The sequence below is a fragment of the Nannobrachium achirus genome, assembly GCF_963921795.1.
Source record: "Nannobrachium achirus genome assembly, chromosome: 2".
NCBI lineage: Eukaryota > Metazoa > Chordata > Actinopteri > Myctophiformes > Myctophidae > Nannobrachium > Nannobrachium achirus.
The window spans coordinates 69,885,238-69,900,075 of record NC_137811.1 but is presented as its reverse complement, the minus strand read 5'-3'; the positions used below and the strand labels follow the sequence as shown (position 1 = coordinate 69,900,075).

General features: G+C 40.7%; 1 protein-coding gene across 1 annotated transcript in view; it reads left to right on the top strand.

Moving 5' to 3' along the window:
- LOC308309114 (copine-4-like) overlaps nucleotides 1–14,475 on the top strand; it is a gene marked incomplete at both ends in the record, with an annotated part of 292,243 nt that extends 277,768 nt beyond the window's left edge. Inside the window, one exon of the mRNA XM_080754587.1 lies at nucleotides 14,344–14,475. Coding sequence (XP_080610713.1) covers nucleotides 14,344–14,475 — 132 coding nt within the window. The remainder of the gene's footprint in view (nucleotides 1–14,343) is intronic.
- Between the last annotated feature and the right edge of the window lie 363 nt (nucleotides 14,476–14,838).

Here is a 14,838-nt window from a genome sequence, read left to right as displayed (position 1 = left end):
TTTAGAAAATAGCAGATGTGATGCATTGTGAGCTTGTAGATCGTCTATTTTCAAACGGACGAAGAATACGGCTGAGGTGGTTAATAATATAGTAGAATATTTTCCTCTGAGATGTAACAGTAAAGGTAGAAGTAAAAGTTTTGAACGTTGTAAATAATGAAGAAAGTAAAAAATACCTAAAAATCGTACATGAGTGCAATTTACATGTGCTTAGCTACTTTACACCACGGCTGATATCCGGTGTCATTGTGATAAATAGCAGTGACATGGTTCGTCACAAGTGTTTAAATAATGGTGTCTTTCTGATAAATAGCTGTGACAGTTCATCAGAAGTGTTTAGATAATGCAGCAGGGAAGCAATGGTGGAGTCACTAATGGAACTCAGCTGAGGTTAATCGACTGTCTAATGAGACTGCCCACTCAAACTCATCACTCAGCACAGCGGGTTGAGTTTTGTTTGGCATAAATGAGCTGTTAGCAAAAAATATATTAACATGTTAAAATGAAATTGTTGAGAAGCATGTATATTCATTAGCTGTTGATGTTAGTGCCAACTTTCACAAGGCCCAAACTCCTTCTGTTTTAATATTTCAGTGCCAATTTCTATTTGCAGCGGTGCCAACTTTCACAAGGGCCAAACTCCTGTTTTATTAAAGCTATACTGTGTAAGTTGCTCAACTAGTGGTCAGTAGCGGTATAGCAAACCACGGTCGCGTCTGCTTTTTTCGGCCGTTTTTCGCCGCGGACCGGGCCTTCAGACCACCGCGTCCGCCTCGCCTCGCCGAGACGCATCCATCCATAGAGGTCTCTCGTGTCCCTCTACGAGCAGCGTTTGGGGAGTTACATGCTAGACTCCTAGACCAGTGTAAACACTGCAGTGTACTTCCTGAAGAGCTCGGCAGTGTATGATCTGGGCTGTGATTGGCCGGTAGGGAGACACGTGTACAGAATGATGCAGATGACGTAATTTTGCCGGGAAAAACAGCCCCGGTCACGGCCACCAGGGCTCAGTAGAACACATATAAAGAAAAGGCTTTGGGGGCTGAAATTAACAGAGTGGGTGTTCTAAAACTTTAGAGATTTAATAATTAGGACCATTTTAAGATTTGTTTTATTAAAAAAGTTACATAGTATAGCTTTAAGTCTCACCCAATTACCATAAACTTTAAAGTACATTAATACATTGTACATTAATATAATGTTAGAGAGGCAGGGGCTGACATTTCTGAAAGGGCCTTGGTGAAAATATTGAAAATAGCAGACCTCCAAGCTCACAACGCGCCGCGCTGCGACGGGTTGTGATCTTGAGGGTTGGCTATTTTCGGTGCTTGAAACCACACTGAACTAAACATAAACAAGTCAATGCTGGAGATGTGGTGTAACAGCATGGATTTCTGCACTGAGAGAGCAATTATTTCAACTTAAGATGCTGCATTCAAGTTCAGGAGAGTTTGGACAAGGCAATTCTCTTGAATGCTGCCTTCAGGTATGACATGGAAAGAGGGGGCATTTGCATTTGTTTCACCATAGTAAAACTACATTCATGGTTCTGGAGAGGGCACTTTTTACAGACGGATAAAAAGGCAGGGGCTCTAGCCCCCTTTGATGCCTATGTGTGCATGTGCCTGGTCCGTGATATCGGTTACTTTGTGTATGAGCACCGATCTCCATACTGTATATGGAGATCCGTTCTAATACATTTTGGCTACATTTTGGCTATCCATACATGGAGATCCGTATTAATACACACAAAGTGAAATGTAGGAGCGGTTTGCACAGCACGTGCTATGAGCTTGTATATCCGCTGTTTTTGAATAGCTAAAATCTAAAATGACACAGATATTTTCCCGGTTTTAATTACGACCGTCAGGTCCCAAGTTATTATGAAAAGCTTCACCGGCTGTCTGTCCGTCCATCTGTCACGTCACACTTTTGCGTCACACGTTTGCCCCTATCTTATCTCTGCCACCGTTGGACCAATTGATGCCAAACTTTGCACACACACCCCTTGGATGGCAAATCACAACCTCCAGCCCTGATTTCTCACATGGCCCTCTTCTAGCGCCACCATCAGGCCGACAAAACACATTTTTGGGCACTGCTCCGACAGATTTTGGCCTAAAATCACGCAAAGCGGTACACAGTATTTCTAAAATCATCAACATGGTTCTGTCCCATTTCCCATATTCCCTCCTGATTGGCTACGATTGCCTTCTAAAGTTTGTGTATGCGACCTGATGGTCGCTTATTTCCCGATTAGGGAGTCTTAATGGTAGGTTGAGTTGCTTTCCTTTGTAGAAAAACAAAATGCAGAGCATAGGCCTATAGGAGAATTTAAAGATCAACAGAGGAACATTGAACAATTAAAAAGCCTTTATTACACGCACACAAAAAAAATCTATAGGCCTATGACCAACACATTTCAAATCAAACAAGCCTTCATCAGGGCCCACAGGCTGTATTGATCTAATGAAATCTATTGGCTGCATTGAGCTAATGAAATCTATTGTTTAATGTTGACTGACAGCTTGAAGTTGCTATAATATTACACATGTCCCCTGCGGAGAACTGTCTTAACCTATCACCTCTCACCTATCATCCCCAATTATGTTTGCTGAATTAGAGAAACGATGGATGGTGTTGTGGATAATTAATCTCCCGTCTCTGGATCTGTGATGATAGTGTTACGGTTCAGCCGTTAGTTAATCATGATAGTCGTGTCTCTTTGTCTAGAGTTGTAGATAATGTTGCAGAGAAGTTTTGGTTGAACAGAGTTGTTCTACATTTTCGGTGCTCTGAACGTGACGAGCGATTCTCTTTCTCACTTCAATTATTCAACACCTTGTTATTCTTTGCCTTGTATCCAATGTTCCAGTTCACAAATTTAGAATTGGAAACATGGTTGGAGGGTATAAGGAAACTGTGTGCGTGCGTGCGTGCGTGCGTGCGTGCGTGCGTGCTTGCTTGTGCAGTGGATACATTTGCAACTTCTGTGGACTATGTAGCTTGCATACAAGAAGGCACTATTCAAATGAATAGTGGTAGCGGTACTTTTGGAATATAGGTGGGGTTGGTGAAAGGGCCTTTCTGTGTGTAGTTTGCATGTTCTCCCCATGTCTCCTAGGGTAGATGCCTTCACAAAAACATGCAGTAACCCTGGTCTCTATACTGCATCCCCATGGCCAGCCGGGTGCCTGATGGAGGGGAAAGGAACTGGTTGGAATAACGTGTTCCTTCCAAGCGCTACGTCCAACCGGGGAGGCTGTCAGGTGATGAAAAGCGGCTTGGACTGCTCTTGCATAGAAGGAAGCATGGAAGGAGTTCAGTTGGGGGCCCTCCCCAGGTTGGCAGAGGGAGAGCAGTACCCAGGATTACAGTTTAAACAATAATTGGCACTGGGTGAAATAAAAAAATAAATAAAAGATTGTTGGACTTCCTGACCCATAAGCGCTTTAACACCAAGCAGCAGTGCAAGACTAAGAACGTTGTTTCCCCTGGTGATCCAGCCTATAGGATGCACAGACTGGTTGTTTCGACAACTTTTGATGCCAAAAGACGAGGCAGAAAGGCAGGCAAAGTATTTTGCCGTCTCTGCTGCCACATATGGCAGAGCCGCTGCTATACTTGTTCCCATGGAGTGCTGTGTGAAACACGTGTTGTTGTATCATGACATGAGGACATATCCATGAGTTTGTGAATGTAACTTTCATAAAAAATATTTGTGCCCCTCTAAGCTTTATGTGTGGACATAAATAAATTGTTAAACTGTGTGTGTGTGTGTGTGTGTGTGTGTGTGTGTGTGTGTGTGTGTGTGTGTGTGTGTGTGTGTGTGTCTAGGTGTGTGTGCGCATGCGTGCGTGCATGTGTTTGCATTTGCATGCATGAGTGTGTGAGTGCATGTGTAGATAGCAGTTATAGGTGGAACAGCATGGTCAATAGTGACCTTAGTAAATCAATCCATGCCCAGAATAACAACAACGTGAGGTTAAAATAGATTGATAGAGTAGTTGGCCAGGGTGTTCTCCACTGTGTCGTCAATATTACATAATCAAAGACTTTCATATCTGACAGGCTGTATGTGATGTATTGGACTGGGAGTCTTCTGTATATATTTTCTTTCTTTCCTTCTTGGGGGGATGGGTTGCAGAAGGACAAGTACAAAGGCACAATATTGCGTCCCCTTTTTCATGTTTTAAAGCCATTCAGAACGGGTACACATTATTGTGGGCTCGCCTGGAAGGCGAGCACACGTATGTTATCTTCATTATTGTGGGCTCGCCAGTACCTGGCGAGCACACTTTAGATATTGTCATTATTGTGGGCTCGCCTGGAAGGCGAGCACACGTATGTTATCTTCATTATTTATAGTCAGTCAGTCAGTATCTCCTCAAAACTTTGGCGCGATTCATCTCCTAAACGCTTACACCTTTAAACACCATTCAAATTTTTATGTGTTCAGCTTACTGAGGACACGTGTGCTTGTACTTTTGGTTTTGAAATGTTTTGTAGTTTAATTATAAAAAAATAAAAATGTTTAACTTTAAGCATCCAATGCATTTCCAATGGGTTTACTGAGTGGGGAGAGAGTGAGACAGGGGAAAGGGACCCATGTTTATATTAAGTCGCTGTGGCTGCAATATTCACACTTCAGATATGCTATTTATATCAATGTGTTCACACAGGTCTGCTTTCTGATTTGATCCAAATGTCTAAGCTGTGTGATGTATAAAACTATAGTTATAGTTAAAACTATAAATAAATGTCCCTCTCCACTCTACTGATTGACACAGCTGTGATTAAAGGCTTGGCTGTCATTGGCTGTTCTGTGGTGATGTAGCCTTACATAAGTCGGCCCTGCAGTGACAATGCGAAAGTCTCGGCAGAGACGTCTTAATGTAAGGCTAGTGGTGCTGCAAAGTAACCAAGTACATTTACTCAAGTATATACAAACAAGTACTTGTACCTACAGTACAATTTTTAGGTACTTTTACTCTAATTTCCATTTTTGTTACTTATACTCTACTATAAATACAGCATTTGACAGCTTCAGTTACTTTTTATTTTGCAGATTTTATTATTAATAATAATAATAATTATTAACACGCACGCACGCACGCACACACGCACACACACACACGCATACACACACACTGACACACAAACAACTGTTACTGTGTTACTGTGGAGACGTTTGCTTGTATTTGTCTTTGACACATGTTTTGTAGTGTTTTAGAAATTTAACTTAAAAAGAATAAGGTTCCCGGGCGATGGGATTTACAGTATATATCCTAGAACCCGCAGGGACACTCTGTGTGGTTGTCAGGGAGATATCACAACCAATGCGTTTCCAAATCAGACGATCAACCGAAGTGGACCCACCTGGCAAAACCACACCCCAAACACTTTAAAAGCCATGAATTTCAGCCTGTCTGCATTTGAATCCTAGTATATCCCATATGCATTTGGATCAGCATGTCCCGTACTGTATACCAACTTTTACTTTACACTTTTGTTACTTATACTCCACTGCAATTGCATTTGGCAGCTTTAGTTACTTGTTACTTTGCAGATTTTATTATTAATACAAAACATACGGTAGATGAATCACTTAATACTTTGTCTAATTGTAAGAAGCTGATCTACAATGTGACATTGCGACATGTTGTGATCTTGTAGATCTGCTGTTTTTAAAAAGCTTGTCAATATTAGGACCATCTGCGTACTATTACTTTGATGTGGTTTGCTGGTTTGCAAAGTGTAGTTCAGGGACCCCTAGGACACACACACACACACACACACACACACACACACACACACACACACACACACACACACACACACACACACACACTCTACTGGTCTCGAACTTTTGTTGTTGGTTACCCGTCCACATTATATTTTAATTTTATTTTGATTTAATTGTCCATACCGTTAAAGGACCAGGTCACCTCTGGGACAACCAGATCTTATTTTATTGTTGTGTGGGACACGATCAACACAATCCTGTAATTTCTTGTGTTCAATCTGTGTTTTTAGATATTTTAGTATTTCAGCATGCTACAACTGGTCATATGATGCTTTGTAGCATGATATTGCATCATCTCATGCATCATATGATGCAAAATGCATCATATGACCAGTTGTAGCATACTGAAATACTAAAATATCTAAAAACACAGATTGAACACAAAGAATAACTCAACATTGTGTTGATCGTGTCCCCACACAACAATAAAATAAGATCTGGTTGTCCCAAAGGTGACCTGGTCCTTTAAGTTCATGTAATAACACTGCTTGTCTACATTGTATTTGCATTACCATTTTACATCAGTAAAATTAAAGAGAGCATTGCCTGGGAACTTGACACTTTTACTATTATTGTTTTGGGTTGGAAGCGAGCCCACACTGTTTCGAAGGAACAGTTTTTCTAGTTTATTTATTTATTTATCTAGTAAGTAGACGGGATTTTCGGTTCCTTTCTACTCCTACATACTTAGTGAGAAAATGAAAATAAAAATATCAATGTGTTCAGCTTACAGTGGGGAAGTGTGCTATTACTTTTTACAGCAATCGGCCAAATGGTGGCGCTGTAGGAAGCCTTCGAAAGTACGATCTTTGAACAGGTATAGCTCATGCTGTGTTATACATACAGCCATGAAACCTGTATACACGTATGCGTCTCCTCATGCCGAACAACTTTTACCCTCTGACTTTTGACCTCTGACCTTTAGGTCTCCCACAATTTTGAATTATATGAAATACAGTAAAAATCTATCTCCTCCTGGGATTTTTGAGTTAAGCGCACAAAACTTTTTTCACATGGACTTTGGACCAATACCTATACAGTCTATGTGGTGAGAAGTTTGTACGTTAAACCATTAATTTTTAATAATTCAATTCATATTGCGGTTTTATGCAAATTATTATTCTGCCTCTAAATCAAACATGCAAAGTGTTACTTTCATGGCATTTGGCAAACATGTAGAGGGTTAGTCCAAATATCCCTGAAACCAATCTTATTCCAATTGGCCAAAGGGGGGCGCTATACGAAGCGTTTGAAAATTCAAACTTCAAACGGACATAAGTCTTGACTCGTTTCGTTTGAAGACATGCAACTTGTTACACGCGTGCTTTGACTCAAGCGGAAGACATCTGTGTCGTTGTTAAGTAAGCTCCGCCCTTTAATTTTCCGCCATTTTGAGCAGTTTGTAAAACGCGTAAACCCGCTTTTATTCTGGAATTTTCGCGTCACGTGCACAAAACTTTTTTTACGTGAACTTTGGACCGATATCTAAAGATCTGTCAGATCGGATTTCTTTAACATTGAAACATGCTTTTTTAAATAATTCAAACAATATTGCATTTTTATGCAAATTATTCTTCTGCCTCTAAAACATACATGCAAAGTCACATTTTCATGACAAAATAGTGTAGAGGGTTAGTTCAAATATCACTGAAACCAATCTTACCCCAAATGGCCAAAGGGGGGCGCTATATAATTTTGAGCAGTTTGTAAAACGCTTAAACCCGTTTTTATTCTAGGATTTTTTTTGCAATTTGCATGAAACATTCTACACGCAATCTAAGGACCTTTATGTAACATGCCTATGAAGTGCACAAAAAGAAATTATAAAATAATAATAATAATAAATATAGCTGCAAGCAGCGATAAAGTGGCCAAAGCCAAAAACACCTCAAATCATGAACACAGCCTGGGATGTGCGTGAAATCTTGCAAGCACATTCCCAATAGGTCAAGGAACAGATACCAACCTTCTCACATTGGCCTGTTATAGCGCCACCAGCGGGTCAACTTTTGAACAACACATTTTTGGAACAAAATGGACCAATCTTTGACGTCAGTAACGTCAAAGAGAGCACTGCCTGCGATCTTGACATTTTGTGCTTTTATAGCCATTGTTTTCTGGCTTGAAGCGAGCCCACAATTGTTTCGAAGGAACAATATTTTTCTAGTGACAATATCTAACCGTCATATCAAGTTCTCCTCAAAACTTCGGTTCCTTTCTACTCCTACATACTTAGACAGAAAATGAAAATAAAAACATCAATGTGTTCAGTTTACAGTGGCGAAGTGTGCTATTATTTTTTACAGCAATCGGCCAAATGGTGGCGCTGTAGGAAGCCTTCGAAAGTGCGATCTTTGAACAGGTATAGCTCATGCTGTGTTATACGTACAGCCATGAAACCTGTATACACTTATGCGTCTCCTCATGCCGAACAACTTTTACCCTCTAACTTTTGACCTCTGACCTTTAGGTCTCCCACAATTCGGAATTATATGAAAAACAGTAAAAATCTATCTCCTCCTGGGATTTTCGCGTCAAGTGCACAAAACTTTTTTCACATGAACTTTGGACCAATACCTATACAGTCTATGTGGTGAGAAGTTTGTACGTTAAACCATTAATTTTTAATAATTCAATTCATATTGCGGTTTTATGCAAATTATTATTCTGCCTCTAAATCAAACATGCAAAGTGTTACTTTCATGGTATTTGGCAAACATGTAGAGGGTTAGTCCAAATATCACTGAAACCAATCTTATTCCAATTGGCCAAAGGGGGGCGCTATACGAAGCGTTTGAAAATTCAAACTTCAAACGGGCATAAGTCTTGACTCGTTTCGTTTGAAGACATGCAACTTGTTACACGCGTGCTTTGACTCAAGCGGAAGACATCTGTGTCGTTGTTAAGTAAGCTCCGCCCTTAGATTTTCCGCCAATTTGAGCAGTTTGTAAAACGCGTAAACCCGCTTTTATTCTGAAATCTTTGCGTCACGTGCACAAAACTTTTTTTACGTGAACTTTGGACCGATATCTAAAGATCTGTCAGATCGGATTTCTTTAAAATTGAAACATGCTTTTTTAAATAATTAAATGAATATTGCATTTTTATGCAAATTATTCTTCTGCCTCTAAATCATACATACAACGTAGCATGTTCATGGCATTTGGCAAAGATGTAGAGTGTTATTTCAAATATCACTAAAACCAATCATACCCCAATTGGCCAAAGGGGGGCGCTATATCATTTTGAGCAGTTTGTGAAACGCTTAAAACCGTTTTTATTCTAGGATTTCTTTTTAGCAATTTGCATGAAACATTCTACACGCAATCTAAGGACCTTTATCTAACATGCCTATGAAGTGCATACAATAAAATAATAAAATAATAATAATAAATATAGCTGCAAGCAGCGATAAAGTGGCCAAAGCCAAAAACACCTCAAATCATGAACACAGCCTGGGATGTGCGTGAAATCTTGCAAGCACATTCCCAATAGGTCAAGGAACAGATACCACCCTTCTATCATTGGCCTGTTATAGCGCCACCAGCGGGTCAACTTTTGCATAACATTTTTGGAAAAAATGGACCAATCTTTGACGTCAGTAACGTCAAAGAGAGCACTGCCTGCGATCTCATTGTTTTCTGGCTTGAAGCGAGCCCACAATTGTTTCGAAGGAACAATATTTTTCTAGTTTATATACTATACTAGTCAGTATCTCCTCAAAACTTTGGCGCGCTTCATCTCTTAAACGCTTACACCTTTCAACACCATTCAAATTTTTATGTGTTCAGCTTACTGAGGACACGTGTGCTTGTACTTTTGGTTTTGAAATGTTTTGTAGTATAAATATAAAAAAATAAAAATGTTTAACTTTAAGCACCCAATGCATTTCCAATGGGTTTAGTAGAGTGGAGAGAAGGATAATAGACCCATGTTTATGTTAAGGCGCTGTGGCTGCAGTGTTCACACTTCAGATATGCTATCTATATCATTGCGTTCACACAGGTCTGCTCTCTGATTTGATCCAAATGTCTAAGCTGTGTGATGTATAAAACTATAGTTATAGTTAAAACTATAAATAAATGTCCCTCTCCACTCTACTGATTACACAGCTGTGATCAAGAATCAAGTCCGGGCGATGGGATGTAAATCCCATAGCCATATATCCTAGAGCCCGCAGGGACAGTCAGCCATATTAGTGGTTGTTGTTGGTTGTCAGGGAGATATCAAAACCAATGCATTTCCAAGTCAGATCCACAAACACAATAAAAGCCATGCTCCACTCCTCAGTCTGGAGTGGCCACATAGAAGAACGCCTTGGTTATAGACATAGTGGAGGACAGATGTGATCTGGGATTGTTAGCCTACAGTATATGCACTCAATATACTCCACTACAGTTGGAGTCCATTTGACAGTTGCTGGTTCCCAAACACAGAATCAAAAATGTAGATCTAGAACACATAGAATATGTACAGTACAGTAAGGTTCAGTAGAGTACAGTAAAAGTACAGTAAGGTTCAGTAGAGTACAGTAAAGTACAGTAAGGTACAGAAAGGTACAGTACAGAAAGGTACAGTAGAGTACAGTACAGTAAGGTACAGTAAAGTACAATACAGTACAGTAAGGTACAGTAGAGTACAGTAAAGTACAATAAAGTACAGTAAAGTAGAATAAAGTACAGTAAGGTACAGTGGAGTACAGTAAAGTACAGTAGAGTACAGTAAAGTACAGTATAGTAAGGTACAGTAGAGTACAGTACAGTAAGGTACAGTACGGTACAGTAGAGTACAGTATAGTATAGTACAGTAAGGTACAGTACAGTACAGTAAGGTACAGTAGAGTACAGTACAGTAAGGTACAGTAGAGTACAGTAAAGTACAGTAAGTTACAGTAGAATACAGTAAAGTACAGTACAGTAGAGTACAGTAAAGTACAGTAAGTTACAGTACAGTACAGTACAGTACAGTACAGTACAGTACAGTAAGGTGCAGTACAGTATAGTAAGGTACAGTACAATACTGTAAGGTACTGTACCTTACAGTACCTTAAAGTATCCTATTTGTTGGGTTGGAATCGAGCCCACACTGTTTCGAAGGAACAGTATTTCTAGTTGTGTATTATTATTTTATGCTTTAACTATTGAAAAAAAAAGCAGATCTACAAGCTCACAGCGTGGCACCGAGTGCCGCGCTGCGAGCTTGTAGGTCTGCTATTTTTTATTCTATGAGTGTCTTTTGAATCCTGCCAAGGTTTTTGGAAAAACCCTATGTTTCTATGTTAGCAATCTGGCCAGCCATCGTCAAAGAAAAGTTCCTTTTCACTTAACTGGAGCTCAGTTAGTCTGTTCTTGAGAGACTACTATGTCAGTGGTTCTCAAACTTTTTCATGTGAAGGACCCCCAAAATGATATGTATTTGGCCACGGACCCCCATCTCAAAATATTTAGTTCCAGGGACCACCCAGAAGCAAAATTTGAGTTACAAACGTTCGCTTTGAAAATAAAGATTTGCACACATTTTCACGACTTTTTCAAAAATAGCAGATCTACAAGCTTACAGCGCTGTGAGCGCTGTGAGCTTGTATATCTGCTATTTTTCAATAGTTAAAGCATTCAATAATTTTAGGCCTAAATGTTTTAATGTAGCCAGTGAGTGACGTCGTACGCTTTCTTCTCTACAGAGTTGACCTTCTATTATACATGTTATCAACATATTTGACTTGCCTCTTCCTATAGGGCTTGTGTGGGGAGTGACTTGCCTCTTCCTATAGGGCTTGTGTGGGGAGTGAGGGAGTATTTACTGTTCCCGGGGGGAAGGAAAATTACTTTTCTGCTTCCGGCGACCTTCCCATTCCCAGACGATCACTCAGCTAGCGCTGACGTTCCTTATCCAGTTTACGATAAGGAGAGGCACATTTTCTTCTTCTTCTTCTTCTTTTCTTCTTCACTCTCTTTTTTTTCTTTTTCCTTTTTTTTTTTTTTTTTTTTTTGCATTTTTTGCAGAATTACATAACGTCGTTGTCGGGAGGAAACCTTGTGTCCAAAACCGTTTCAAGTTCAAGTTCAAGTTACTTTTATTTCCACACAACCAGGTTGGGGGTATTTAGTTTCAGCACATAAAATGTTGCAGCTCTGACAAAAAGACAAGGAACAAGACAAGTACATAGACATTTGCACCATTACCACGACCAACAATAAAAACATGGAAAACAGACAAAGGACAGGTAACCATTTAGCTAATGTGAGGGGGGAGAGGGAGTGGGGTACGGAGGGAGTTTAGAGTTCGTATAGCTGTAGGGTAAAAACTGTCTTTGAAGCGGGAAGTCTTGGCACGGATTGATCCGTAGCGTTTCCCTGATGGTAGGAGCTTAAACAGACGGTGGGCTGGGTGGGAAGGGTCCTTAATTATCTTACTGGCACGGGAAGTATGATTAAATGATTTAAACTAGTGAAAACAGACGATCTACAAGCTTACAATGCCTCGCACCGCGAGGCGTTGTGTGCTTGTAGATCAGCTGTTTTCACTACTTTTGTGCGATGGCCTGGTATGATGAAGCAGGGCTTTACTTTGCGAAAAAATGTACAAATTTGAAACTTGGAGATGCAAGGTTTCTGCCCGATAGTGACGATAAGGGAATTTGTCATTGAAGGCGAGACACTTGCCTTCCCTTACCAAACTCCAGATTATTTCCTAGTGTTTTTAATGTTTGAATTTGATAATGATCCGCCTGGGAGGATTACTGTTGGTATTCCCGATCCTCCTTCCCCCCATCATACTTATGCTAAGATAAACTAAGATAAGAGAACATATTACTCCAGTCTTAGCATCGCTACACTGGCTCCCGGTTGTTTTTAGGATTGATTTTAAAATCCTTTTACTTGTTTATAAAGCTCTAAATGGTCTGGCACCTTCGTACCTCTATGACTGCCTGCATAGATATGTTCCAACCCGCCCACTCAGGTCCTCTAGTGCAGACCTACTTGAGACGCCAACAATGACATATAAAAAATCTGGTGAAGCAGCTTTCTGCTTCTACGGACCGGCAGCTTGGAATAAACTCCCACTACACCTAAGACAGGCAGCCTCTGTGGATAGCTTTAAAGCACAGCTCAAGACCTATTTCTTTACTCTTGCTTTTAGCTAAATGTTTAAATCCCTGTGCTGCTAATTGACGTCCGCACTGTTCTGAAATTGTTATTTCTCTGCTTAATTGTAATCATTTTAATTATTTCTTTTTATTCTGTATTTTTTTATTTTATTTTACTTTTTCTCTGTTAAGCACTTGTGCTTCATTTTCTGCTCTGTAAAGCGCTTTGAGCTGCATTTCATGTCATGAAAGGTGCTATACAAATAAAGTTTTATTATTATTATTATTATTATTATTATGCACATGGTGCAATGTCATATATTTGACTGATTCTGTTGAAAGCTCAACCACTTAAGAGCTCTATACATAAAACATATCCATCACCACCAGAACATGGTCTCCACTCCTATTGCCTCATCAATTACTGATTGATCCTGAATTCCTAGCCACCATCCATCCATCCATCCAGCCATCCATCCATCCATTCATCCAGCTATCCATCCATCCATCCAGCTATCCCTCTTCTTCTTCGCACTGTTTCCCAAACAGTGCGTCGGGACCCATTTGTGGGTTGCGGACGAATAGGCCTATTTATTGGTCATGAGTAAATAAACACTCAAAGATTCTTCTAAACAATTTGATGAATACATTTAAAAAATTCAAAAAATTCCATTAATTAGAAAACAAATGTTTTAAGGAGTTGTGAAAATAGCCGATCTACAAGCTTTCAACACGGCGTGATGTGTCACGTTGTAAGCTTGTAGGTCTGCCATTTTCACTAGTTTGGGTCCAGAGGAAAAATCCCATTTTTCTTCTGGGTCTCGAGCCAGGGCCGGACTGGGACATAAATTGGGCATTCGACCATGGCATCCAGACCGGCCATGCACCACAACCGGCGCAAACCGAAAATAGAAGATCTACAAGCCCACAACACCTGTGATTGGGCAACTAGGCCAGTATTCAGATGATAGACAAGCCAATGGGCCAATCGTGTGATCGTCTCTCTGCTCTGTGGGACGGTGCTACTGAAGGATTGGCCCTCTCCACTTAGTGGCCGCCTAGCCGCAGAAATACTGTAACTATCCTAAAATGGTAGCAAAAAAAGTGTTTTTGTTGTTGTTGTTTTTGACCCACAGACCCACAGGCCCACTTGTATAGAGGGTATGTGCGTGACATCATCATCATACCTGGAAGTTATGCGGGAACGCCTGCTGAGTGGCAAAAAACTACTTTCTGGCCTTGACAGCCCATACATCCAAACAGAAAAGTCCTATCTGATTGCATTAAACGGCATTAAACGACGTTAAACTCACTTTGCCCAATCCACCCCTGTCTCGAGCTAAAAAGTTTAGGAACCACTGAATGTAATCAGGTTCAATACTCTGAACACAGTCAATTAATCATGACATGTTTATGTGACTCCTCTGTCTCCACACTCTCCCTGCTACAGGCATCACCAGCTGCTTTAGCCAAGACGGTCCTGGCCGAGGTGCCCAACCAGGTGGTGGACTACTACAACAGCAAGGGCATCAAGCCCAAGGTGCCCAGTGAATACCAGTCTTCCCTGTCCTTTGGCCACTGACCACCCTTAACCCCACTCTGCACAACCCCCCGATGACCTCTGAACGACCCCTGAATGACCCCACCCCTCTAACTGACCTTATGGACACAAAGCCCACAACCTGACCCCCCCCTGGAAGAGGCTCGAGGTCTTGGTGTGGACGTTGAAAGAAAAATGTTTACTGTTTTTTCCTGTTTGTTTTTTGAACTTTTTTGGTTTATTCGCTGTTGTGCATGCGGAGCCCGTGCAGGGGCTTGAACTCACGAAGCGAACGGTACCGTTCAGACTCTGTACAGCATGGATGTCAGAACTGCACAGCATCCACACGGACACCGCGACACCCGCCACGACTACTGGACGACACTGGAACAACATGGCTGTGAT